The 25,622-nt window shown below is 60.3% G+C and overlaps 1 protein-coding gene across 3 annotated transcripts in view; it reads right to left on the bottom strand.

Annotated features, from left to right (window-relative positions):
• Window positions 1-25,622, bottom strand: part of RASA3 (RAS p21 protein activator 3) — a 107,016-nt gene that overhangs the window by 1,972 nt on the left and 79,422 nt on the right. For all 3 annotated transcript variants that reach the window (XM_055426760.2, XM_055426757.2, XM_088842556.1), the window contains 19 exons: window positions 23,938-24,014; window positions 20,521-20,601; window positions 20,151-20,223; window positions 19,051-19,127; window positions 17,677-17,781; window positions 16,473-16,629; window positions 15,641-15,789; window positions 14,983-15,097; window positions 13,826-13,900; window positions 13,322-13,445; window positions 12,914-13,020; window positions 12,026-12,103; window positions 10,639-10,716; window positions 10,187-10,260; window positions 9,361-9,467; window positions 8,949-9,031; window positions 5,481-5,689; window positions 5,253-5,356; window positions 418-601 (listed from right to left, as the gene is read on the bottom strand). In XM_055426760.2, the coding sequence (XP_055282735.2) occupies window positions 418-601; window positions 5,253-5,356; window positions 5,481-5,689; window positions 8,949-9,031; window positions 9,361-9,467; window positions 10,187-10,260; window positions 10,639-10,716; window positions 12,026-12,103; window positions 12,914-13,020; window positions 13,322-13,445; window positions 13,826-13,900; window positions 14,983-15,097; window positions 15,641-15,789; window positions 16,473-16,629; window positions 17,677-17,781; window positions 19,051-19,127; window positions 20,151-20,223; window positions 20,521-20,601; window positions 23,938-24,014 (2,057 nt within the window). The remainder of the gene's footprint in view (window positions 1-417; window positions 602-5,252; window positions 5,357-5,480; window positions 5,690-8,948; window positions 9,032-9,360; window positions 9,468-10,186; window positions 10,261-10,638; window positions 10,717-12,025; window positions 12,104-12,913; window positions 13,021-13,321; window positions 13,446-13,825; window positions 13,901-14,982; window positions 15,098-15,640; window positions 15,790-16,472; window positions 16,630-17,676; window positions 17,782-19,050; window positions 19,128-20,150; window positions 20,224-20,520; window positions 20,602-23,937; window positions 24,015-25,622) is intronic.

Below are 25,622 nucleotides of genomic sequence, written 5' to 3'. Positions count from 1 at the left end.
TCTGCATGGGTCTGCGGGCTGCAACTGCTCATGGACTCTCATCCCCCCACACTCAGCAGGAGGGCAGGGACCCTTGGCTAAGCTGCCTGAGTGCAGGCGGCTGGCTCAGTCTGCGTCTCCGCCGTCCGTCCCTCCCAGGACATGGGGTGGGGTCCACGGCCAGCCTGGAGAGAGGCTGAAGGTGCCTCCTGAAGGCAGGGCCGCTGGCCCACAGAAGCCTAATTTCAGAAGCAAATGGTTCGGGAGGCAGGGGGCCTGGGGGCCTGAGGGTCTGGGGGTAGGGGTAGAAGGCGCTGCTCCAGGACACAGTCCGGAGAGACCTGCTCTGAAAGAGGCAAGAAGCTTGCCCTGTCCGCAGGCAGGTGGTCCAAGGCAGCCCTGCCCCGGCTCCCTGCACCGCCGAGACCCCATACTCACTGGCTTCCGTACTTGGTCTTCTTGAACTTGTCCCTTTTGTACTGGGCATGCTCCTGCTCCAGGGCCCCGACCCCGGCGATGACCTGCTTCAGCGTCTTGTAGGTCTCCTGGGGGTCGTCGATGATGAATGTGGAGTACTCCTCCTGCTCTGGCCCATCGTACACGGATCTGCTTCCGCAGGCCTCTGCAGTGCCAGGGAGGGCTGAGGTCAGTGTGGGGGGCCCAGACAGGCCACCCCAGAGCACGCCAGGAAGGACCAACTGCTTGTGCAAATGCACACAAAACAGAAGCCACTACGAGTCAGGCCGCCCCTGAACTGCAGAGATACCCGTGGGGCTGGAAGCCGCCAGGCACCTCAGTCTGAGGGTCCGACGCTGAGCACCAGGCCCCAGACCCTTTCTGGGGTGAGCTGGCTCTGTTGTAGAGCTTGGGCCAAGCAGGGTCAGTCAGTCTGGGGAGATGTGCTCAAGGAAACCCCACCTGAGAAGGGGTGCTGGGCTCCATCCACTTTTATAAGGATGCCCCACAAGGGGTACGCACAGGGCACAGGGTGGTCAAGAAAGCCTTCTGTTGGCCAATCTGTACTGGACACACTGCCTCACCTGCTCAATAGGTAACTTCTCCTAAGACCACCTCGCTCTTGCTGAAGACCACGCTGTGGCCTCCAGGACCCCATCTGACCACAAACACCTGAGCTGAGTCCTGCACTCCTGGTGCCTGGCCCAGGTGAGCCAGCATCAGGTCCCTCAGCCTGGTCTATGATGCAGAGCATCACCACCACCATCATCATCACCACCGAAACCACTATCATAAGCCTCATCGTCAACATCAGCTCGTCACCACCATCAGCTCCATCTCCAGCATCACATCACCATTATCGCGTCCATCGCCACCATCATCACCATTACTCATCACTGTGGTCACACAAAGCTTCACTGCCTTTACTAACGCAGAAGGAATCGCCTGATTCTCACTGAGAAACCACGAGTCTGTGCAAAGAGAAACCGAGCAGATTTAACATTGCAAGGGAAAGGGGACGTGGAGTGAGGAGAATAAAGAAGCAGAGACCTGGGGGCACCAGGGTCGGGGGGACACTTGGCTGACGTGCCCGCGCCTGGTGGGCCTGCATCTCTTCCCCAAAGCCCTGCTGTGCTAGTTGCTCGGCCGTGAGCAAGTCACTGAAGCGCCAAGCCTCAGGGAGCCCTGCTGGCAGACGGGGCTGCTGACAGCAGGATGGGAGTCACGGCAGGACCACACTGGGGAGATGGACGGGGGTGGGGCACAGGCAGGGAGACCCAGGTCGCCTTAGGATGGGGGCTGCGTGAACCGCTTCACAGGGTGACTTTATGCAGCCCGTGGAGCAGCCTGGTCGGTGGGGCTGGTTCCTGGAGGAGGAAGTCGGCGCTGCCTGGTGAGTGATGTGCCAGCTGGTCTCGCAGGGGATACCAGCGTGGCTCTGAATTAAGGTTTGTGCATCGGGACTCCCCTGGCGGCTCAGTGAGAAAGAACCTGCCTGCAATGCAGAAGACCCAGGTTCAACCCCTGGGTCAGGAAGATTCCCTGGAGGAGGGCATGGCAGCCTACTCCAGTAGTCTTGCCTAGAGAATCCCACGGACAGAGAGGCCTGGCAGGCTGCAGTCCATAGGGTCGCCCAGAGTCGGACTGAAGTGACTGAGTAGCAGCAGCACTGCACTGTCCCAGGGCATCAGGGAGCACAGCCAGGGTGATGGGAGGGTGCTGGGAGAGGCCAGGAGGAGCTCCCAGGACTAGGCTCGGGGAGCAGGTCTTAATTCTAAGCCCAACGTCAGACGCCAGACTCATGACTGCACCGAAAACAGACCCCGAGCATCCGGAGGCCAGGGAGCTCACCCGCTCCTCTTTAACAGGGTCCCAAAACCGAGCCTGGCAGCGCTGGATTGCGTGCTGAGGCCTGCCGGCAGCGGGCATGGCTTTATAAACAGCTCCAGGAATGAGGAGAAGCACAGGGCAGACGTGGGACAGGCCAACAGGCGGACTTGCCGATGGGCCAGCCACATCCTGAGGACCAGAGGGCGGCGAGGTGGACGCTGCCAGGTGACGACGGGGGTCAGAGGCTCAAAGTCAGGAGGACGCCCCACAGCCAGGTGACGCAGGACACAGAGACCCACAGGCCCGGCCACGCGGCAGAGTCTGCGCCCCGAGGCGGGAGGCCAGGCCCATCCCGATCTCTGGGCGGATGGTGGCCCTGGGCCTGCGTGCAGCGCTGCTTTGTGTCTAGAGTCACCCCGAGCCCTCCCCAGGCCCCGACGATCAGGTCTGTGCCTGGGGCACAGCAAGGGCGGCCAGTCACCATCACCAGGACCCCGGCTGCACAGCTCTGACCAGCAGGGATCCTGCCAGCCCTGTGCTGGGCCTGCCCGCCCGAGGCACTGGTTGCATCATCACCAAGCCCCAGGGGAGCACTGCGCGGGGTCCGTGCTGTGAGAGGGATGGGGGATAGTGACACAGCCACCTCCAAGCCCCGAGAGGCTGCCTCTCCAGGGCAGCGTCCGTGGTACGTCACGAGCCCAGGGGCTGAGTGCTCAGGGCAGTCTGGTGAACACAGACAAGATCCCAAAGGGATGAGAGCCTCTGAAGGCAGACTACTGGCCTCAAGAAAGCACCAAGGTTCCAGGCAGAGGCCTGAAGACTGTGGAAAGTGACTCAGTGCTTTGGTGCCTCCATGAAGTCGGGGGCAGGGTCCCTGACTCTACTGACATCCTGTGAACCCTGCTTGTCAAGATCAGGGCTGCCCAGGAGGGAGGTGGGGTGCTCAAGACCCCTTTCCATCTGACCGTCTGTCCATCCATCCGTCCAGCAAACAGGTACCGAGAAGCTCCTGTGTGCCGGGTGTGGGGAGGAGTCACACCAGCCTTGCTTCTCAAGGCTCGTGTGCATCACAGGTGGAGGGCTCTGAGATGACTGTCATCATCACAGGCCACGGGGTGTTAGACTGGGGATGCGTCAGGGGCAGGGGCGCAGGGGTCTGCAGCGCGGTGCTGGGCAGAGGGAGGCGGGCCTGAGCAGCAGGCGGAGCTCACGGACAGGCAACTGTGTGCCCGTCAAAGCAGGGTAAGGCCCCCTCCAGGCCTCGGGCCACACGGACACTTCCAGGCCAAACCAGGGGACGAGAAGGAAGACTCTGACAGCCTTGTTTCCAGGCACCTTCCGGGGGCTTCAGGGCCCACGGCAGACTGTCCGAGCCCAGCTCTAGAAGTGCTGGCCCCGGGGCACGGTTGGGGGATCCGTCCTGCATCTGCCTCTTGTGATGCAGCCCAGCACACACCAGTCCACACTCGTGCACACACACTCTCACGGGTCCACACACATGCACACACATATATACAGGTACACACTCGTGCACACACGCTCACACACGGGTCCACACTCATGTACACACATACATACAGGTACAGACTCGTGCACACACGCTCACACACGGGTCCACACACATGCACACACATACATACAGGTACAGACTCGTGCACACACGCTCACACACGGGTCCACACACATGCACACACATACATACAGGTACACACTCGTGCACACACACTCTCACGGGTCCACACACATGCACACACATACATACAGGTACAGACTCGTGCACACACGCTCACACACGGGTCCACACTCATGTACACACATACATACAGGTACAGACTCGTGCACACACGCTCACACACGGGTCCACACACATGCACACACATATATACAGGTACACACTCGTGCACACACACTCACACATGGGTCCACACACATGCACACACATACATACAGGTACAGACTCGTGCACACACACTCTCACGGGTCCACACTCATGTACACACATACATATAGGTACAGACTCGTGCACACACGCTCACACACGGGTCCACACTCATGTACACATTCACTCACAAGGTCCACACACATGTACACACATACACACCAGTCCACACACATGCACACACACCACACACATGTATACAACACACAAGGTCCACACTCAGGCACACACACACACACATAGCAGTCCATACTCATGCACACTCATATATACAGGTCTACACTCGTGCACACATGCTCACACACGGGTCCACACTCATGCACACACACACGGGTCCACACTCATGTGCACACACTCACAAGGGTCCACACACATGTATACATTCACTCACACAGGTCCACATTCAGGCACACAACACACATACCAGTCCATACTCACGCACACACATATATACAGGTACACACTCGTCACACACACTCACATGGATCCACACACATGTACACAACATACAAGGTCCATAATGATGCACACATGCACTCACACAGGTCCACACTCAAGCACACACACACGGGTCCACACTCATGCACACAGCATACAAGGTCCACACTCATGCACACACATATATACAGGTACACACTCGTGCACACACACTCACATGGATCCACACATGTGGCACACTGGCTCACACACAGGTCCACACTCATGCACACAACATACAAGGTCCACACTCATGCACACATGCACTCACACAGGTCCACACACACACACACAAGTTTCCACACTCATGCACACACAGACACATACGGGCCCACATACATGCTCATGTCTCTCTGGAAAACACAGAAGAATGAAACCTCTGGGGGCGTGGGAATTACTAAGACATAGGATCTTCTCAAGAATTTGGCAGTTCAGAGGCTGCAAGCTAAATGCCATCTTAAAACTACCCACAGAAGCTGTTACTAAAGTAACTCCCCCAGAACACCACCCAGCCTGCAGAAGCCTCCTCTGCCCCAGCGTTGCGACGCTGGCTCCCCCCAGCCCCCCTCACCTTGCATCTTCTCGAGCTTGCTCATGTATGAGCTGAAGAGGGAGTAGATACGCTCAGTCTCCCGGTCCCCATCGATGTCCAGCTGGATGTTTGCTGGGAGGCCGCTGCCGAGAGCCGGGAGAGAGGAGGCTCACTGTGATGCTGGTCATTTAGCGGCCCCTAAAGACGGAGGACCCGGCCCCTCACCGATGCCTGCTGGGGCTTGGGCACCGAGCGACCACGACCTACCCAGTGCAGGGGGAGCAGCCAGCGGCCGTGTCTGAGGAAGCCCTGCAGCACAGCCAGTGGCCGTTCAGGTAGGCGGACGGGTGGTAGACGGCCAGGCGCTTCTGGTTGCACTGGCTCACCTTGGTGAGGATGTCGATCCAGGCCTTGGCCTCCACGCAGTTGTTGGCCTGGATGTACAGCGCCCGCTCGGGTTGGATGACCTGGAACATCTGAGAGCGAGGAGGGTTCAGGGGAGCGCACGGCAGAGCCCCCGCCTGCACCATGAGGACCCGGCTTGCCCCCCAGGATGGCCGAAATGGATGTGGCCATTACACAAGAGTGCCAGCTTCCCTGGGCCTCCTCCTTCCTTGAGTGAGACGGGCTTTGTGCAAGACATGCCCCAGCAGACCTGTCCATCCTCCCATCTGCGTCCCTAGACCAGCTTCGGGACCGGCGCACATGCTGTTGTCCATCTGAGAGGTGCCCCTCCTGGCCTGCCATTCCAAGGGCCCCTCCTCCGCCCTCCAGGCAGATGTTATGTCCCTCTGAGGCTTCTCAGAGCCTCCGCTGAGGCTTCTCAGAGCCTCTGCTGCCTTTCCTGTTTATTATTCACTCAACAAACATTCCTGAGCCCAAGGCACTGTCCACTGGGGACTCAGTGGCCCAAACGGAGTTTCTGCTCTTGTGAGCATCTAGCCAGCCAGAAAGACAAGAGTGAACTCAGAACACAGGGGCTGTGTGAGGGAGGAGGCCTAGCGAGGGTCAGGAGAGAACCTCTAGGTAAACGGTCCTCCAGCTGTGATTGGATGGGCCGCCTGGAGTTAACTGAGCTGATTGGGGACAGTGAGCAGCAAGGGCTGGGACCTCCCAGCATACAGCCATGCCACCCACAGAAGGGCAGGGAGGTCGGCAGGCTTGACCCTGGGAGGGCTGTCAGGCTGGACTGGTCAAAGGGCACAGGTGGCCAAGAGTTAGGATGTCAAAGTCCAAGGTGGCCTTTGCAAGGTGGGAAGGTGTGCCCAGAGAGGAAAGACAGAACAGGATTTGAAGGATTCCCGGAGGAGTTGGAGTTCAGGTTCCTGAGTGAATAGCCAAGGCTCCCCTGGCCGGCCCTACCCACACAAGCACCGTTGCACAGGCTGCAGACCGCACAGTCTGTATACAGCTCCATCCCCGACAGGCAACACCGTGGAGGAAGGCACTCTCATGGGCTGGACCCTCCGATAGGGCCTGTACACCACAGCCTTCAAAAACGTCTCACAAATGGAGAAGGACGTTGGCCTATAGTTAGCCCATGGGAACCACCTCTGGGGAGGCAGCAGGAGAAGAGGACTCTGAAGTTAGGAATTTCCTTGAATACGTCTCATAATAGTTCTTCTAATTATTATCATTAAGGAATCACTCTACACCCGATGGAATGAGGGGCTCCGGCTGCTTCAGGGCACGGCTCCACACTGTGTCCCTCCCTGGTCATTGGGAGCGGGCTGCCCCCATCCTGGGGGGACCTGTCACCGGCCTGGGAGGGGCCGTGATGCTGTGCAGACACACACACAGCAGGACAAGGGCGCTGACCTCCCTCAGGCCCACAGACACCCTCTCACCTGCCTTGGGCCTCCCAGCCCAAGAAATCACTTTAGATCGCCCCAGGGGCGGGGCAGGAAGCCAAGGTAAGGAGCCAGCGCAGGATGAGAGCAGCTGCCTCTGATCATCCGTCTGGCCAATACCTAACCCTCTGTGGCCATGGGGCCGGCCTCAGACCAGACAGAGGCCAGGCAGGCCCACCCTGTGCGGCTGGAGGCAGCTATGCAAACCAGACCTCCTGCAGGGGCCCAGCACGGGGGGGCAGGCAGACGTGGGGTGGGCAGACCAGACTTGGCTGGGGTCTGTGAGCCGGGAAAGGGGCTTGCGGACACCGGACACTTGGCCTGGAGGGGCTCGCGGCAGCAGCTCGGGGCAGTGATGTGAAGATGGGGAGGCGGGTCTGGGGCCCCATGGTTGGCCCGGGCCGGCCCCCACGTGAGGGGGCGAGCTCCCGGCCAGCTCCAGGTCCTCCTCCTCGGGATGGTCTTGGAGGAGTGGTCTCGAGACACGAGGGCGCTCAGTGACCTCGGAGGATCCAGACGCCTAGAGCCTAGAGGGCAGCCTGCTGAGCCCACCGAGGCCCCAGCAGTGCCCCGAAGGGCATGGGAGGCAACCTGTCTGAACACTGAAACGAAACCCCTCCTCACGGGAGTGTCCTTTGTGCAAAGGGCTCCAGATGACCATCCTTGGTCAGGCCTCCTCAGGGTCCTTCAACCAGACCATCCCCCGAATCATAAACCATGATGACTCAACACATAAAGGGGAACCAACTACGCGGAGCCCCTTGCTGAGCCGCGCCTGTCGTTTGCTTGGCTTGTGACCACCCTGAGGATGACCATCTTCTGCAGAGGGTGCAAGGCGCTGACCGCCAGGCCAGGTGGTTCCTGCCCACTCCATCCACCTGATGAAGGGGTGTCCTGGCCACCACCTTCCTCAGGGAGACCCCAGTGGGGCCGTCTCTCTGTCCACCCAGCCCTCGGGACACGGAGAGAAGCCTCAGAGAAGAGAGGCTCAGGCTGGGGCCGCTGAGCAGATGCCGACACTCCCGAGGGGGCTTCGCCCACTGACGGCTGTACGGTGGGGCCCACGCTGTCCGCCACCCTCCTGGTCACAGTCGGGGTCTCTTAGGAAGACCAGCGAACTGTGTGTAGAATTTCAAGTTTTATCTATTAGTATTTACACCCCATCTGCCTTCAAAAAAAACTGCACATGACTTACACAAAATACTCCAATGGAACTGAAAAAATAGAAAAAATATTTTAAAAATTAGGAACGGAATCAGAGAGGAGAGACGGCAGCAGACTCGGGATAAACAGGGCCTGCGTGTGCAGATTTTCTGAGGAAAACAGACAACCCAGAAAAGCCCCTGGATCGCGCTTCGGGAAGATAGCTGAGGTGGGTGGGATGCAGCGCTAGGACCCCACTGTGCCCGCACGAGGTTGCAGGGACCTGCCCCCCGGAAACCAGCCCCTCGGAGAGCAGGTCGTCCCGGCACCCAGTGTGGACCCTGTGCCCCCCTTGGAGCCTCTCAGGGGGATAGGAGGGACGCGGTGACCATGCAGCAGAGGTGGGCACGTGTTTCCTCCTCCCCAGCGTGTGGAGGTGCTCACTGGGCAGAACTCAGGCACTGTCCCCCACCCCCACGGTCCCCACAGTGTCAGGGGAGCAAAGGCAAAGCAGGGGTCCCCAAGCTGTTTGCCAGCGTTCGGGTGGTCAGCAGAGGCGGACCTGTGGGATGTCCATCAGGATAGAGGGCCCCACAGCCTCCACCCAAAGCTGACTTTGAGAGAAACCCCATGGGTCCTGGCCGACCCAACAGGCAGGGTGGGCTCTCTGCTTCACAGGTCCAGGAGCAGACCAGGACCCGGGGCAGGGGGTTGGGGCGGGTGGGTAGGGGCTGGGACTCACGTTCTTCATCTTGAAGGACTCCTCTTCCAGTGGCTCCACGGCCAGGATGTTCTCGATGGGGATGCTGTAGAGAGGCGTGTCCCCTGCAGCAGAGCACGCCGTGAGCGCCAGGAGGAACTGGTCCCCCCGCAGGCTCCCACGGGCCTTGAGTCCCCTGGAGATGCCCACCATCCAGACCAGGCCACCCACATGGGACGTGAGTGTCCACCCCGAGACCCTGACCCCCATGCTCAGCCGCGGAGGGCCGACCGCTCCCCAAGCCACCCAGGCCACCCTCTCAGAGCCCCCGCCTCCCGTGTAAGGATGTGCTCACCGCAGAAGCAACCTCGACCCCTGTGGGGCCCAAGGTGAGGCTCTGGTCCCTTGGAATAAAATATGTGAAAACAAGTAAAACGTGACCTTTTCTTGTTACCTTTGCTTTTCTGGTAGGTAAATTCATGGTTTGTCAAGCGGAACCATCTTTTCTTAAAATTCTTCATCCCAAATCGTTTTCTCCCTTGTGCCCTCTTAATCATGAACCTGTCATGAACAGGACAGGCTGGTGGGTGAGCGGCCGAGGGCTGGGGCCAGGGCACCCGCCTGCCCGCCCCCGCAGGCCAAAGTCATGAAATGAGAACAGCTCGCCACTTCCACTCCTGTGACATGTGATGCAGACTGCGGGTTTCAGTGTCCTCTTTCCAAGGGAGAGGATTTAAGCATCAAAGGATGAAGGCTTCTGCTTTTGAGAAGGTTAGCTCCTGTGCTGGTGTCAACTGTCAGCCTCAGGTTCAGAGTTGCTGACAACCCTGGTCCACCAGAGCACCAACAAGGAGCCCCCACCTCCTGCCCTGAAAACGTGGACTAAAGCTGCTCCCAGAACCAGTGTGGCAGCAGGTCCCGGCCCCGACAAGCGTGTTCTGGAGGCAGAGACAGCAGAAAGCCAGCTGCTCTGGGCTGTGTCCTGCGCTCTGAGCCCCGGCGGGGGATGCTTCTGCCTGGGGGGCTGATGAGGGCAGGGCCCTCAGACTCTGGTGCGGGAGCCACCGGGCAGAAGCCTGACTACTTGGGGGCCGTTCAGTCTCCCCCCGCCCCCCGCCCGCAGACGGGCATTCCTCCCCTCGCAGCCTCAGCAGAGAATAAGCACAGGGGAGCAGCCCTGAGGAGTCTCAGAGCCATAGTCCAAGGCCCCAGGCAGCTCTGGACGCCCCTGGCCCCGCGGGCAGACCCCCTGGCCCCGAGCCTCCCTCCCGCTGCCTCACCCTTCCTTAAGCAGGATGGGCTGCTGCACGCTCTTGGGGTCTCTTCTCCCGGAGGATGAGATCAAATCCAGGAACTGAAGTGGGACAGAAAGCAGACAGTTATGGGGTAACTGCGAGAACTGCCCTAGCACCCTGCGTCTCCTCCTGCAGCCAGAGAAGAGGCGGGTCTGAGCGCGGGTGTAGGCAGAGCCCCTCAGGGAACCACAGAGGCCGGGTCCCACCCGAGCCCGCCCCTCCTGGGAAGGTCTCCCACACCCAGAGCTGCTCCTGCTCCTGAGAGCCGCCAGGCCCCAGGTGACTCGCGGAGGTTCCTCCCTTCTCCCGGAGCTCGAAGCCACCCTGGCTCCCTCCCAGCTCTGGGTTTGGCCCCACGGGGCCTCCCTGCTCCGTTCAGCCTCCCATGAGTCACCCAGCTCAGCCTCTAAGTCTGTGCAATGGGTGCTGAGACTTACGTTTTTCACCGCATCAGCATACTTCTGCTCGTTGAAGAATTCATAGAACGCAGCCATGTAGGACTCCTTAAAGCTGGCCTAAAACAGAAAAGGTCACTTAAATGGAGCCTGAGGTCGCCTGGCCCAAACCTGAAAGACCTGGAACGTGGACGTGACAAGCCTTAGCTCGGGGCTGACCACAAGGGGCTGGCATCTCTTTCCAGCAGCGTGGGGCGCGGGCCCCTCTGCCGCAGAGGCCTGCCGCATGCCACAGGAGGGGCTCCACTCAAGCTGTGCTTAAAATGCCAGCTACAAGGGGTCCTGGTCCTGGGTGAGACCTGTCACGCACGACTCAACACTCCTCGAGGGCATCTGGCTCCCAGATGTGTTGCTGGGATGGGGAGGTCCTAACTTTCAGGAGTCAGGTCAACGGCAGGAGGAACCTGGGGGCCTCTGTCCACATGAGTCACTTTATTACAAGGGGGTCTGTGCGGACCTCAGCCCAGCAGGGGCCCGCTCATTGCTTCGGCTGACAGATGCTGGGCTGACGGACGGATGGAGCATGGGGCTTCGGCCTGCTTCTGTGTGTCACTTAGGTTCCAAGAAAGCTGACTGGCCTGTAGGGGCTGCTGTCTGCAGGACTGGGGGCTTGGGGCACGCAGGGCTGTGAACTCAGTAGAAGGGCAGGGGCGGGGGCCCTGTGAGTCGCGGCTCAACCTTTTCCCGATAGAGCCCGATGGGCCCACCTCTGAGGAGCGGGCCATGTCACCGGCCATGCATGGAGGACCCAGCACCCGCACCACTGCCTTCACGTGTAGACTTCTGGGCCCTGCACTTCAGTCTCGAGGGAGCCCCCGTGAAGCGGAGACGAATGAGCTTGGGCCTGGGGAAGAAGGGGCTGCCTCTAGCTGTGTGTGGACAAGGCTTTGGTCACTGGGTGGCACCCCAACTTCCTTAAAACGCTCAGGCTGAGAACACCCAGCTGTGCAGTGGGGCTGGGCAGTGTCTGCCGTCAAGGGCACACATCTGCATATCCACATACAGCAGTGGAAGTGCCAGCCACTTACAGGGGACAGTAACCATGCACAGGTGACATCACAGCCCCAAGGGGATGTCACCACCTACAGGAGACGTCACCACCCACGGGGGACATCACAACCTGCAGGGACAGTCACCACGCACAGGTGAGCTCACTGCCCAACGGGACGGTCACTCTGTATAGGTGACGTGACATCACTGCCCCGGGGGACGTCACGCCTTCGGGGACGCCACCGCACCTGCCCTTGCTCTGTTCCTCCCAAAGGGCGCTCTTACAGCCCCACGTGGGGAGGCCACGCTGCGACACTCCTCACCCCATTACTCCACGTCCTCCTCCGTGTTGGAACGAGAATTAAAGTCAGTGACTCACGGACTTGGACTTGGACAGACTGCCTAGAGTCTGAATGGTCTTCGAAACAAGTGTCAGCGTCCTCGATGTCTGTGGGTCCTGCCAGAGACGAGAAGGTGACGGTCTCTCAGACGAGTTGTGACTGAGCCCAGAACTGCCACCAACAAAAGGGAGGACACCCCTAAAAGCTGTCCCGTCGCGCGTGTCATCGTGAGGGAGCAGCTAAACCCAACAGTGCTGGATTCGCAGGTCCCTGCAGCACCTCTGCCTGTCTGGTCTGGGAACCGCTGAAGAGGCAGGCCCTCGGGCCACCTGCACACACTGCTGCCAGCCAAGGGGCAGGTCTCTGGCCACGTCTCCTGGACCCTGCCCAGGGGCCCCTCGCCCCCCACACCGCTCACAGGCTGGACTCAAACCCAGGAATGGGCCATCACCCTGGGCTTCCCACCAAGAGCAGGGGCCGCCTGACACTTTGCCCATGAGGGCATGGGCCTTGCTCACGGTCATGGCGGGAGTTCAAAAGTCCATGCTGACCACCTGGCCTGATGACTGAATATACCCAAGGTCAGGAATACTCTGTCTTCCCATAGGGGTGGGGTGGCGTCAGCCCTCAGCTGAAGCCCTGGTCACACCATCCGACGGTTTTAATGACGTGACTTAGATCAGAATGTCTCAGCACCTCCTGGAGATAAGGACTTGAGGGCCTGTGGCTCATCCATAACCCAGTCACCACGTGGAGCTATCTCTTTACCTTCCCCTACTCAGCTAGCAGCACCATCCCATGTCCTGCTGGTCCGGGGGGCAGGACGTGTTAGGGCGGCCGGGCGGGTCAGGAGGGCTGGACGGGTCAGGGTGGCTGGGCGGGTCTGGCTGACTAGTTCCCGTGTGCTGTGTCTGAGGCTCACTCACCGTGTGGTGGGGTGTGAGCTGGAAGAGGTTGGGGGACAGGATGGCTGGAGCAAAGAACCGCAGGAAAATGAAGCTGCTCACAGCTGTGTACCGCACGTCCAGGTCATCTGTGGTGGAGACAGACAGACAGACTCGTCTGCGCTTCTGGAGCCACAGGGAGAAACCGGGAAGAAAATGGGAGCCACTGGGAGAAAGCTCGGCTGTGAGCTGCAATTCCCCGGGCAGGGCTGGGGCCTGGCTCCCCCAGGGGCAGGTGTAGACAGAGGGGTGTAGACGCGGTAGGGGACAGCTGGGGGTGCAGACAGGGAGCCCCCCATGTGGTGGCTGACCCCGCCCTGCAGCGACGGCCGGGGCCTGTGAGTCCTCTGCGGCCTGAGGCCTCTCCACAAGGAGCCCACGAGCACTCACCCTGAAAGCGCTTGGCGGCCGCCTCCCGCAGGGAGAAGAAGATGTCGCACATGACAGTGGGGCAGCTCACCCCCGATCTGGTGATGACGCTGAACACGCGGTCCACAAGCTGCCGCAGGTTTTCCTGCAGAGGTGCAGGGCAGTGCCAGCTGCACCCAGCCACCCGGGGCTGCGGGGCCAGCCATTTGCCCGGGGCCCTCGGGCAACAGACTTCCCGCCACGGGCCAGGACCGGCGTGCCGTAGAGTACAGACCCCGCGCCCAACCAGGGAGGGCAGAGGGGCGGGTTGTGGCCCCACCCCTGCTGACCTAGGGCCCACAGATGGCACCACAGGATGTGACCTCTGAAGGCCAGGACCCCTCTGGGCTCCTCAGAGGTACAGACAGCATGATCCGCCTGAGCTGCGGGCTGGGCCTGGGGCGGAGTGCGGCGGCTGGCGCCCGGGCCCACAGCGCTGCAGCTCAGGCGCCCAGGGCCCGCAGCCCCGCCCGTCCCAGGCCTCACCATGTTGCTCTCCAGGCTCTCGCCGTCCTTCAGCCTCACGGGGTCGATCTCACAGGACTTGTGACTCTGGCAAATCTACAAAGAGCGTTCGGGACAGGCCACATGTGAGCCGAACTGGGGCCCAGGTGGGCAGAGGTCCTGTGAGCTTCCACGGGTTCACTCACGGGTCACCTCAAGGCGCCCTCAGGGCTTGGTCCACAGAGCAAACCGGAACCTAGCTTCAGTCCTCTCAACTGCAAAGGACCCGTTTCTTGTGAAACTGTTCTCAGGAAATGCCCCTCCCGGAAAGGGGACCCAGAGAAACAGCCCCCAGGACCAGGGAAGGAGGTGTCTTCCCGTGGGTCCTCCTGTCTGAGCGGAATGACGGACTTTCTGAAGTATTTTTCTAATTTGAAAGGTGAGGGAGACGCTGGGATGCTCGGCGGCCCCCTCGGGAGGCTGGAGAGGCTGGCGTGGCGGCGACGGCTCTGGCTCCGGGGGCGCCCGGCCTCTGCTCCCGCGGGCCCTCACCTCCTCTATCGTGGGTTTCTGCCCCCGCGGGCCCTCACCTCCTCTATCGCGGGTTTCTGCCCCCGCGGGCCCTCACCTCCTCTATCGCGGGTTTCTGCCCCCGCGGGCCCTCACCTCCTCTATCGCGGGCCCTCACCTCCTCTATCGCGGGTGTCTGCTCCCACGGGCCCTCACCTCCTCTATCGCGGGCCCTCACCTCCTCTATTGCGGGTTTCTGCTCCCACGGGCCTCACCTCCTCTATCGCGGGTTTCTGCTCCCGCGGGCCCTCACCTCCTCTATCGCGGGCCCTCACCTCCTCTATTGCGGGTTTCTGCTCCCGCGGGCCCTCACCTCCTCTATCGCGGGTTTCTGCCCCCGCGGGCCCTCACCTCCTCTATCGCGGGTTTCTGCTCCCGCGGGCCCTCACCTCCTCTATCGCAGGCCCTCACCTCCTCTATCGCGGGTGTCTGCTCCCACGGGCCCTCACCTCCTCTATCGCGGGCCCTCACCTCCTCTATTGCGGGTTTCTGCTCCCGCGGGCCCTCACCTCCTCTATCGCGGGCCCTCACCTCCTCTATCGCGGGTTTCTGCCCCCGCGGGCCCTCACCTCCTCTATCGCGGGTTTCTGCCCCCGCGGGCCCTCACCTCCTCTATCGCGGGCCCTCACCTCCTCTATCGCGGGCTTCAGGGTGACGTGCAGGTACTGCATGCCTGCCAGCTTCATTGCCTCGTCGATGCACTTGGATGTCAGCGAGTTCCCTCGGAAGATGGTATTGGGGTCCCTGGAAAACAGCATGGATAGGGAGGCATCCAGGGAGTGGGGGGCTGCCCTGACCAACGAACGCCTTGCGGCAGCCAGGGTTCCAGACCTGCCTGCTGAGTAACTAATGCCCCACCGCTATGGCCACCACAGGGCCCCCAGGGCCCTGCACTTCAAGAGCCGCATCTGGTCTTCAGGGACTCAGGACAGCACCAGGGGCAAAGGGTGGCCTCGACACACCTCCACAGATGCGTATGGATCTTTCTGAGCCGCTGGTCCCAGCAGAGCCCACCTCCCAGAAGAGCGGCAGGCCCTGGGGAGCAGGGACCCGGCCCCTAATGCGGGCTTCTTGCTGACCCCACAGCCCCGACCTCAGAACTGAGCTGCCCCCAGGCACCCAGCTCCCCGCTCGCCTTCCCCCTACCTCGTTTCCAGCAGAAACGGCACAGTTGTAAAAGAGCCAGCGTGTTGGTGAAGTCCGCGTGGCCCCCTCCGGCGGCCTGGGCCCCCACCCAGCCCCTCGTCAGGCCGGGACCCCAGAGGTTAGGGCCCAGCTGGCACTCACTGGGTCCTGCGGACCTCGGCGCTGGCGATGGCACTGATGAAGGGCACCACCCGGCCGTAGTGCAGGAAGAGCCGCACCAGCGGGATGGCCGCCTCCTGCTTCTCCCTGCAGACCTCGCCCAGGATGTGGGCCGCCGACGCAGAGACAGGCTGGGCAGGGTGCGGGAAGTGAGCCCCCGCCTGCCCAGCCCGCTCCAGGTGCCCGCCCACCGCCCACACGCAGCGCCAGCCACTGTGCAGAGGGCCCGCCCGCGACTCTGGGGTCACAGTCAGAGAAACCGCAAGTCTTGGGCCTGCTGGGTTTCCGTGGCTCTCCTGTGGGGTGTGGGGGTTCCTGTGGCTCCCATGGGGGCTGTGGGGGTTCCCATGGCTCCCATGGAGGGTGTGGGGTCCCCATGGCTCTCCTGTGGGGTGTGGGATTCCTGTGGCTCCCATGGGGAGTGTGGGGTTCCCGTGGTTCCCATGTGGGGAGTGTGCGGGTTCCCGTGGCTCTCCTGTGGGGTTCCTGTGGCTCTCCTGTGGGGTGTATGGGATTTCTGTGGCTCTCCTGTGGGGAGTGTGTGGGTTCCCATGGCTCTCCTGTGGGCTGTGGGGTTTCCGTGGCTCCCATGTGGGGGTGTGAGGGTTCCCGTGGCTCCCATGTGGGAGTGTGCAGGTTCCCGTGGCTCTCCTGTGGGCTGTGGGGTCCCCACTCCCAGTAAAGGGAGACACAGACGGTCCCGAGCACTAGGCAGGCTGGGAGGTCTGGGCTGAGGGGCAGGGCTGGGGGAGGCTACCAGGCTACCAGGTGTCGGGCAGAGGCGGGCAGGGTCGTGGGGGGCCCATGCAGGTACCTCCACGTCCGCCGACCTCAGCAGCAGGTCCCGCAGGGGGCTGTAGTAGTCGGAGGAGAAAACATGGTCTTCCGTGTAGACCACATTCAAGCGGAGGGAGCCCAGATCCCCTGGCTTCAAGCTCTTGCTGCCGTTGTCCCGAGGCTGAAGGAAGTACCTGGTGTGGGACACACGGACAGGCAGCATGAGGCCGCCGCTCCCCAGGGACCCTGCTGCAGCGGTCCTCCTGACGGGCTGGGTCAGTGTCTGCGGCGAGGGGACTCGCGGACACTCTGCAGGACACCCCCTGCACGTCCCCACCCCTCAGTGGCCGCCCCCTGACCCCACCACAGAGTCCCTGCACCTGGGGGTCCCCCACCTGATGCCCCCACAGAGTCTGCATGGGGGGCGGCCCCCATGGTCGCTCACTTTAGGCTGATCACAGAGCCACAGACTCAGAAGGGGGGTGTGGGGGTGGGAGGAACAGGCAGGGCCGTGAACAGTGCAGGAGACTCTGCAGTAAAACCATTCACCCTAGAGACTGACCCTGGAAAATGGCCATCACTGAGCAGCCCCGGGTGGAAAGACCCTCGGAAATGGACATTAGTGGGGCGGGAGGGCTCGTACTATGGGCTGGGTGACCCCAGGTACGGGGCATCCAGCAGTGCTCCTGATGGATACCCTTGCCCTCCCAGCCCACCCATGGCCTTGCAGCGCCCAGCTGCCCTGAGTGCCTATGCCAGGCGGCCTGAGGTATGAAGTGGCTGAGGCAGTGACCACCTGCAGGCCTCCCGTCCAGCCCCGCCCCAAGGCCAGGTTGTTGGTCAAGCAGGGCCACCTGGGAACCGAAACAGGAATTCCAGTTTCCTGGGACGGATGCTCCCTGGGGCACAGCACCAACGTCTGCCCACATGTTTGCAGGTGAGGGGGCTCTGGCGTGAGGCGAGTGATCTGCACCTGCCGCCCCCTAGTGGTGGGCCAGGGCAGAGAAGCCACTTTCGGGGCTCAGCCTGCGAGCCTGGGGTCTGCTTCCTCCCTGTGATGTGGTGACCTGACCCATCGGCCTAGGAGCCTGGAGTCGAGGCAGGAGGCAGGGGGGTGGTCCTGGTCTCAGGACACCTGAGGGCCTATCTGCTGGCACCCAGGGCCGTGAGTACAGCCAGGGAGACCCAGCCGGCATGGTAACCGTTGCGCAGAAGACGCTGCCAGGCCGTGGGGGCCTCACCAGGCTTCGTGGGGGCTGGACTGCCGCAGCACCTTCAGTGGGACCCTCAGCTCCCCCAGGAACTCGTCCCCGAACTTCAGGTTGCTGGCGTTCCACAGGTCCACCCTGGAAGGCAGAGGCATGGGGCATCTTACCAGGTGCCCAGGCAATGGGAGCCCTGAAGCCCAGAGCTGGGGCAGGACAGACCCACAGGCCACTCTGAGCACAGCTGAAGCCTGAGGTCTAAGCGCTCAGGCCCTTGGAGGGAGAAAGGCTTGCCCAGAGCCCCAGCCCACGGCCTGTCACTACATGGAGGCTGGGCTTGCAGGACAGACCCCAGCCTGCCCCCAACTGAGTGTCAGAACCTCAGGCTTCAAGGGAAATCCTGACCCACAGGAAAGCAAACTTAAACTGTGTCAAATCTGGAGAAGCCCTATGGTTCTCATGAGCATGGTGGTCAGACCCACTGTGGCCACCCCAGACTCAGGCTTATGATCTGTCCCCAGACACAGGGGGTGGAGCTGCAGCCAGGGAGGCAAGAGGGTTGGCGATGCCCAGAGGGATGCCGGACCTTGCACTAGAGGCCCCACCGCAGGGCACTGAAGCAGTGGATCCGTGCGCCAGGCCAGGCCTCACACACGGAGGGGCTTGGAACCTTTGCCCTGCACCCGGGAAGACACTGCGAAGTGGACACAGACCATGTGGCCTCGAGCCACCATCCAGTGCCCTCGTGTTACAATGATATGGAAAACTAATGTTTCTGCCCACAGATGAGAGCTAAATCTCAGGTAGGTTGATAAGGAGTCCAGGGCCCTTGAGGAGGAGAAAAAGGGACAAACGTTTTCTCTACATTGCTTTGTCTTAGTCACATAGACATTTTCTCTTAAACTCTGAGCTGTTACGACAACAATCTCTAAGACTAGCTTTTTAAACAATACAAACAATTCATCTTGCTCAAAGGCATGCTTTTCCTTAAGCTCTGTAGTAATGATTATATAACAATACCTTGCTCAAGGACTAGTTTCTTCCTCTTAACAGGAACCTTCTGACTAACCTTGCTGTCTTCAGAGTGTGTTGTGGGAGTGAGTCTGGCAAAAGCACTTAAAGCCTTGATCAGACTAGTGGGGGGGCATCCCCATCCCCCTTCTGATGTCTGTGTCAGAAGCTTTCTCTCTCCTTTTTCACTGCAATAAAACTTCTGCCACACAAAAGCTCTGAGTGATCAAGCCTGGTCCCTGGTCCTGAAGCTAAATCTTTGGAGGTCGCGATCCAACATCGTTCACCATAAACTATCATAGATGTTGCCCAGTTTCTAAAAACAGAACAAGGATCCAGCAGGAGACAGGAGCCCAGGCGCACTGCGTGGGAATCTTGACCCCAAACACCCTCACTCACCGGATTTCCAGCTTGTCCACGTCCTCGTCCTCGAAGTCGAAGTGGGACTTGCGGCTGTAGCTGCAGGGCCTGGTCACCTGCGGGCACGGAGACAGTGTCAGGCCTCCGCTGCCCCTGGCCGCTGGCTCCCCCCTGCACACCCTTGCAGATGCACCCTGTGAGGGAGGGTTGGCCACCGTTTCCTTCCGGCTACAACAAGCACATCCCAGGACGGCACCGGTTCTTCATTCAGGCTCTCAGGCTGTGCCTCGAGGTCTCCACAGCCGCCGTTGCCCATCCTCTTGAGGGCCCAGGTGGAAGAGTCCAGTGACTGCCGCACATCCTGACCCATCCCTCCAAGTTCATCTGCAAAGTCCCCTTACACCTTTCCACCCTAGCATTTCATTTCCTATAGCTCCAGCGCTCCATGCACACCCTTTCCAGCCCCACTCCAAAAGCCCTGCCCACTGCCCCTTGGAGGGTGGCACACCCACTCTGCTCTGGGAGCCCTGATGCCATGGTGGCCGCATAAGGGCACGGCTGCTCTGCCCTCCCCGTGCTGGGCAGTGGACCATGGAGATGGCAGAGAGACCCTCATGCTCACCTGCTGTGGCCTTTGTGGGGGACAATGGCCTCTCGAGCTGGCACTGGGACTGGCACCTCTGAGCCAGTGGTTGGCAGTTCTGTGCCAGCCTGGCCCTCACCCACCAGCCAACTGGTGGTTCTGGTTCTAAGGCGCAGTTGGGGGCTCTCGTTTGAATGCACTACTTCCACCCCCAAAACCCTCACTGCTTGTGGTGAAATAAGCCTCACTCTGCTGCTCAGGGGAGAGTGGGTGGAGCAAAAAACCCCAAACCCAGCCAGCCAAAAAATCCCACAGTCTTGGTAATTTGGAAAGTATTGATTTGTCAGCATTCAACACAAAACCGGGTCAAACTGGAAGCAGCAAACAGCGTTCCTGCCTAAGCAAGGAAGGAGCTCCTGCGGGTTCACGCTGCAGGGTGGGCGGGACTCCAGGTGAGGGACAGCACCCCAGAACGCCCCGCAGCAGTGACCAAGGGCCCTCTTGCCAAAGACCCTGGGGTGTGGGCGGCGACTGTGCTTGTGCTGCTGACACCGACCTCAAAGTAAAACACCTCGTCAAAGTGCGGGTTGTTGGTCTTCTTCTTCACCTTCGTCTTCTTCGCTTCCGACCTGCACTCGAAGGGAAGGATCGGATGGAAAACACTGATTCCAGCAAGGCTGGGCCACCCGGCCCTCCAGGGCACAGACCACCGGCCTCAACCACCCGCGGCTGTGTCTCCAGCACCAGACGGTATGCAAATCAGAGACACCCACGTGAAGAACAGGAAGGCTTTGTTCTCACAAACTTCAGGCCATGAAGGAAACAAAAGGATGTGAGACCTACACAGCCTGCCTGGCCCACCTGCTTTCCGGAGGGAAGCCCCGCCTCAGCGACCTTGTCCACCCTGCAGCTGAGGCTGTACTTGCCTGCACGGTCCCGCCAGGGTCACTGTGGCGTAGGGGTCACACTGCCCGTTCACGATGGGGAGGCCCTGGCACTCGAGGATGCTGAGGAGAGAAGTGGGGGTCAGGAGGGCATCTGAGGTCCAGGGGCCGTCTCTCACAGCCGCCCTGAGGCCTGGGAGGGCAGACATCTCAACAGCTCAAGCCAAGAGCCACAAGTCCCTGCAAAGTGCTTCCTGGGCTCCCATCTAGTAAACAGATGGACACCCTGGTCAGCGGGCAGCAAGCACCGGGGGCAAGCGGAAGTGTGTGAGCACCCATGGGAAGGACAGACGCGTTTCCAGTCCTGGCTGGAAACAAGGCACAGCATCAGAGCTGAGGTTGCTGTTTATGTGGTGGACTTTCTGTGGACCTAGCCCAGGATGCAGCCTCTCAGACGGCTCTGAACAGGTGAGAGGCACCAGGGTACAAAGGAGCGCCTGCAACAAAGGCCAGGTGGTTGGGACATCAAAAGGTCACTGTTAATTAAACCCAGACACCTCGGGTTAAGGACCTTAGTGCTTTTCCACACTTGGGAAGATACGGGTGGGAGTCTGGGCTCACTGAGATCATTCATCTGATGGGCACCTCCGTTCTCTGAGGCCAGAGTCCTGGACTGTCCACCCTGAGACCCTCGGCGGGGAGGCGCTGCTGGGGGTGGCTGCAGTGGCTGCTGGCTTGGAAGTGCAACGCCCTCTGTTTATGATATGGCAGATGACGCCCTCTGTCTGCAGTGCAGAGTTCCTGGAGTGAAGCCCCTGCCTTCCGTCCCCAGGAGCTCGAGAAAGGTCTACGCAGCCCTGTCAGGCAGGCAGCGGGACTTGGTCTGTGCTCTCGGGGGGCCTGAGGGCCCAGCACTGCAGGAGCTCCCGGCCCTGGCCTGCGTGCTGCCTCCAATGTGCTCCTCGGGCAGGGAACCCCATCTCAGGCTTTGCTCCATCAACCGCGCTGGCTCCTGGCTCCCTTTGGATCTGGATCATGGTCACACCAGCTCTTGGACTGCCCTTGTCCATCACCTGTCACCCTGGTCTGTTGCTGGACAGGTCTTGCTGCTGCGTGAACTCCTGGCTGGATGCTGTGAACCCCGCATTGTCGGTGCCCGGGCTCTGGGCTCCTCTGTGCTGTCAGAGGTTGTGGTCTCTTGTTTGAAGAGACTGCTCCGCAGCTCTGTCCGGGAGGTGCTGGTGGCCTCGTCTGGGGATAGTTTGGCCCCACTGCCCGGCGTGGCCCCCAGAGTCTGCCGAGTGTCCAAGTGAGAGCGTGCCCTCCACTGGGCTGGGGGAGACTCGAATGACCCCCAGCTCTGCGGCCCCTCTGCCCTCAGCCCTCTTGCCCACCTGGTCCTGAGGGGCTCCACCCTGTCCATTCATGCAGGTCCAGGGAGTGCCACCAAGGGCGCTGCCCCGCAGAAGACGCCCTGGCTCCGAGTCTCTTCTCACTCGTCCTGGGCTCTGCTGGGGAGCTTGCTGGCTGTCACCAATGCATGTCCGGGACAAAAGTGGGCCTGCAGTGATCTCGTCTGCTTCCTTCTGTGGGGGCTGCCCCAGTCCGCATGGCTGGTGCAGATGGTGTCAGCTCTTGGTTCTTTGAGGTGAGAGAGGGCACACGTCCCACCGTCCCATCCCGGCTGGAAGCAGAGCCCTAACACCACTCAGACACCGAGGGTCTGTGTCCTGCCTTCCTGCCTCAGGGAGACTGAGGTCCCGCTCACTCCTGCAGGCGGGCACCTGGATGGCATCTGCCCCTCGAGGGGCCTGGCAGTCCTGACCCTTCACAGGACCTCCTCTCTCAGGGTCGGAGCTCCGCTGTTCCCGTTCCGCGAGTGGATGACCCTCTCCCCGTTTCTCTGCCCGCTGGACGGGCTGGGCCTCAGGAATGCCAGCGAGTCTTCAGGTCTTTCCGGTCCACCCACCCTTCTCTCTCTGTTACAGACCTGGTCTGGGGTCACGCTCCTCCCTCCGTGAACTAACTTCTCACTAAACAAGAATCTTAGGCATATTTCCAGGGATGGGCGTGAAGTCGTGAGCTAGCCAAGGGCTCCTGTGAGGGGCCTGGGGAGGGGGCTTGTGTGAGGGTGACACCCCAAAAGGCCCGGGGGCTTGGTAGCCCAGCAGCCACAGTGGGATAGTGGGTGGACCTCCCTGGGAGGAACACACAGGGTGACCTGCTGGGTGGGAGGCAGGAGGCAGTCCTCAGTCGGGGGGTGGGGAGCTGTGGTCCTGGGGCTGGAAGCAGGAGAAGGGACTCAATTGCCCCACACTGTGCCAAAGGCCCAAGTTCAAGGCTAAAGGATTTTGATCACATCCAGCTGTAAATCAGGAAGAAGGCAGGATGGTAGGTTCACTTTGGAGTCTCAGGGACAAAGGTTTCCTGGAAGCAGCTTAGTCAGGGAGCAGTCCCTCCCACACCTGGCATCTCAGAGACATGCCTGGACATGGGGCCAGCCGCCTGCCAGACAGCCACTTGCCTGACGGCACTGCCCCTCCTCACCAACCAGCACTTGGAAGGCTCCGAACGGCAAGGGGACGGCCTGACTGCAGCCACCCAAACATCTCAGAGAAAAAGGAAACCCGACATGCTGCCTCCCAGGATACACAAGGGAGACACGTCGTGGGCTCATCAGCCCTCCTCCCAGGGACATCGCTGCACCAGCTGTACAACCTGGCACTCGAGCCTGTTCAGAGCCCATCTGCCCAGAGCCCATCTCAGTGGAGAAGGCACCTTCACACCGGGGTGTGCGCCTAAGCTGACCCACACACACGTGCACACTCACTCCTGCACACTTGCACACACTCACACAGGTGTGTACACTCACCCCTGCAGACCTGCAGGCACAGTCACAGGTGTGCACACTCACTCCTGCACACCTGTACACACACTCACACAGGTGTGTACACTCACCCCTACAGACCTGCAGGCACACTCACAGGTGTGCACACTCACCCCTGTACACTCGCACACACACTCACACAGGTGTGTACACTCACCCCTACAGACCTGCAGGCAAACTCACAGGTGTGCACACTCACTCCTGCACACCTGCACACAGAGGTGCACACATGCACACTCACCAAGCATTATGGGTGGAAGCAGCTGAGATTTGGGGGTTGAGGTCAGAAGTCAAACCCCAACTCTGCCCCCAACTCACCATTTCCTTGAGCATAAAGCCAGGGGCATGACCCCAACATCTGCTAAACGTCATCCTGAGTGACTGGTTATTTGCAAAAACCAAACATGCCGCCCTCAGGGTGAGCGTGTGCCTCACGAGGATGTTCAGACCGTCTCTGGGGAAGCCCCGCTCTGGGAATCCTGACTCATCTGTTTACAAATCACGACCTGCCCACCGCCTGGGGTCAGGTTCAGGGCCGAGCAGACCGGTGGTGGGGCCATCCCGCGTCTTACCGCGTGGCCAGCTTGTGGCAGACGACGCCCGAATCAGTGATGACCTCACTCAGCCTCAGCTCCAGGTGGACCTTGCCCTGGAAGGCACAAGCACAGGCGGTCACGGGGGCCATGAGCAGCAGGGGCTCATGGGCTCCCATCAAGGACTGGTGACACCTGACCCTGCATGGCATCCATGGCCCGTCTACCTGCCCAGCTCAGATCCCAGAGTTTACGTCTCCAGCCCTCCTGCTTTACGTTGGGCAGGCTGCTGATGGCAAGTGTTGCTTCAGAAGAAAGAAAAGGAAAAGGCCCTGAGGGCACAGTGTCTGCAGCATGTCCGGCCACTGCTTGGGCTAAGCTCACCACACGTTGGGGGCCTCAGGCAGCTCTGCTGCCATCTTGGTGTCTCTGTGTCCGCTGGGAGGCTGGTCGGAGGCCAGGAGCCTCAGCCCTGCTCTTCAGGAAGGAAGTCAGTGCTCACGGATGCTCTGGGAGGAGGGGGCAGGGTCGGAGGAACACAGCTGGGCTGGGGCTGTGTGTGCAAAGGGCCCCTGGCTGAGGACAGCGAGTGGGCAGGACAGACAGGTGGACGCAGCCAGGGCATTATCGGGGCTGCAAACAGCGAGGAAGACCAGCCCCCAAAAGCCCAACAGGAGGAGCACGGTGCGGGTGCTTCTGTGAGTGAGTGTGGCGTTAAACCAGACTGAGTCTCCTCAGAACGGAGAGGCACTGGGTCACCGTCCCCGAGCTCCTTTCCAAAACCTCCCACGGACACAAGGGCCACTGGCTGCTTGGCTGCACACGTGAGTGTCCCCGGGCTTGCTCTGACCCCAACAGGAGCCATGCCCTGACCTCTCCAGGGAGGTGGCTCCGGAACCCCTACCAGGCTGAGGGCTGGGGTGGTCCCCCTCCCACAGCGGGGTCAGCTGAGCCTTGTTCGTTAGCTGTGAGCCCAGGCAAGATGCAGTGGGACTTCGGCAAGGGTTCTTGCCTTACACTGGTCTGAGAGAAGAGACTCAGGGCAGAGCACTGAAAATGCTGACTTCACAGGCGCCCCAGTCTTATTTAAAGGGAATGATGACCGCATAGCATCACAGACCTGATCACACGAAACATCCACTGGGACAGACCAGCCTGGCTTTAAACACAGGTCAGCAAGTCTAGAAAGCATCGCAGCCACTCTCAGACCACACTGGAAACTGAACTAGAACTCAGTGATAGATAGAGAGCTAAAAATAACAAAATAAATGGAGACTAAACAATACATTTCCAAATAACAAGGAGGCCAAAGCAGAAGTTTCAGGGAAAAAAGCTTTGAATTTGTTTCTTTTCATAAGTTGACATGAAATAAAGCATCAAGATTTATGAGATGCAGCCAAAGCAACATTTAGAGGGAAATTCAAAGCAGTGAATCCAGATATTGGAAAAGATGAAGGTCTGAAAATCAATAACCTAAGCTTCCACCTTAGGAAACTAGGAAAAGAAGAGAAATTAAATCTAAAGTGCCAGAAGAAAACAAATAACCTGAATCAAAGCAGAAATCAATGAAACCGAAAACAGGAAATCAACAGAGAAAACACATAAACCAAAGCTATACAAAAAAACACAGTAAAATTGGTAAACTTCCAACCACGCCAGAAAAAGAGAAAGAGGGCACAAGTTACTAAAACCAGAAACGAAAGCAAGGTGCCGCTGCCGGCTCC

This window comes from Moschus berezovskii, chromosome 13, assembly GCF_049115385.1.
Source record: "Moschus berezovskii isolate FMDL1 chromosome 13, NW_MosBer_1.0, whole genome shotgun sequence".
Taxonomy (NCBI): domain Eukaryota; kingdom Metazoa; phylum Chordata; class Mammalia; order Artiodactyla; family Moschidae; genus Moschus; species Moschus berezovskii.
The sequence above is the reverse complement of the archived record's forward strand: the minus strand, read 5'-3'. Positions and strand labels throughout refer to the sequence as shown.